General features: G+C 36.2%; 1 protein-coding gene across 1 annotated transcript in view; it reads left to right on the top strand.

The window, feature by feature from the left end:
* Positions 1–187, top strand: part of LOC119594821 — a 4,428-nt gene extending 4,241 nt beyond the window's left edge. Inside the window, exon 3 of the mRNA XM_037943911.1 lies at positions 133–187. Coding sequence (XP_037799839.1) covers positions 133–187 — 55 coding nt within the window. The remainder of the gene's footprint in view (positions 1–132) is intronic.
* The last annotated feature ends 402 nt before the right edge of the window (positions 188–589 follow it).

Below are 589 nucleotides of genomic sequence, written 5' to 3'. Positions count from 1 at the left end.
CTAATACTTTGTAAGAGGTTAGTTGTTTGTATTAAAAGTATTTGTTATTAGTATAAAAGTTATAAGTCGTTTTTAGTAGTCACGTGGCTGAAAATTTATTGTTTAAATAAAGTGCTTTTATTAATTCTAAAGGTATTTTAAGTGTAATTTATATGCTGAAATGGGTGCCTTAACTAGCCAGCTATAGAGCTCATTCATCTACATCCAGCTTTCGCGCTAATACACGAAACGTACACCCTAATAATGATTAAAACAAGTGGTAGGAGGCAGTTCAACTAATAAATATTATGTCAGTCACAAGTTATAATTACAAATTGTGCAACATCGATCTAGACATGGACATTCCTCCTACAATATTTGCCCCGAACAACTGTGTTCCAACTAGAACATGAAAGAGAAAGTCTGCAACATGACAGAATATGTGAGGAAAAGGTAATAGGAAACCAGATCTTTTGCTAACAAGTAAAGCAGGTGTATGAAACACGAAGCATGAAGTCTGCGCTGAACCCAAGACCAGAGACAGTTGTCACTTTGTGAAACGATGGCTGTGGGGCACTGGCCCATCCTGTATGCTGCTTGAATTTTTAAC

The sequence above is a fragment of the Penaeus monodon genome, chromosome 34 (genome assembly GCF_015228065.2).
Source record: "Penaeus monodon isolate SGIC_2016 chromosome 34, NSTDA_Pmon_1, whole genome shotgun sequence".
Lineage (NCBI taxonomy): Eukaryota > Metazoa > Arthropoda > Malacostraca > Decapoda > Penaeidae > Penaeus > Penaeus monodon.
Note: the sequence above shows the minus strand (reverse complement) of the source record. Positions and strands in the feature narration are given on the sequence as shown.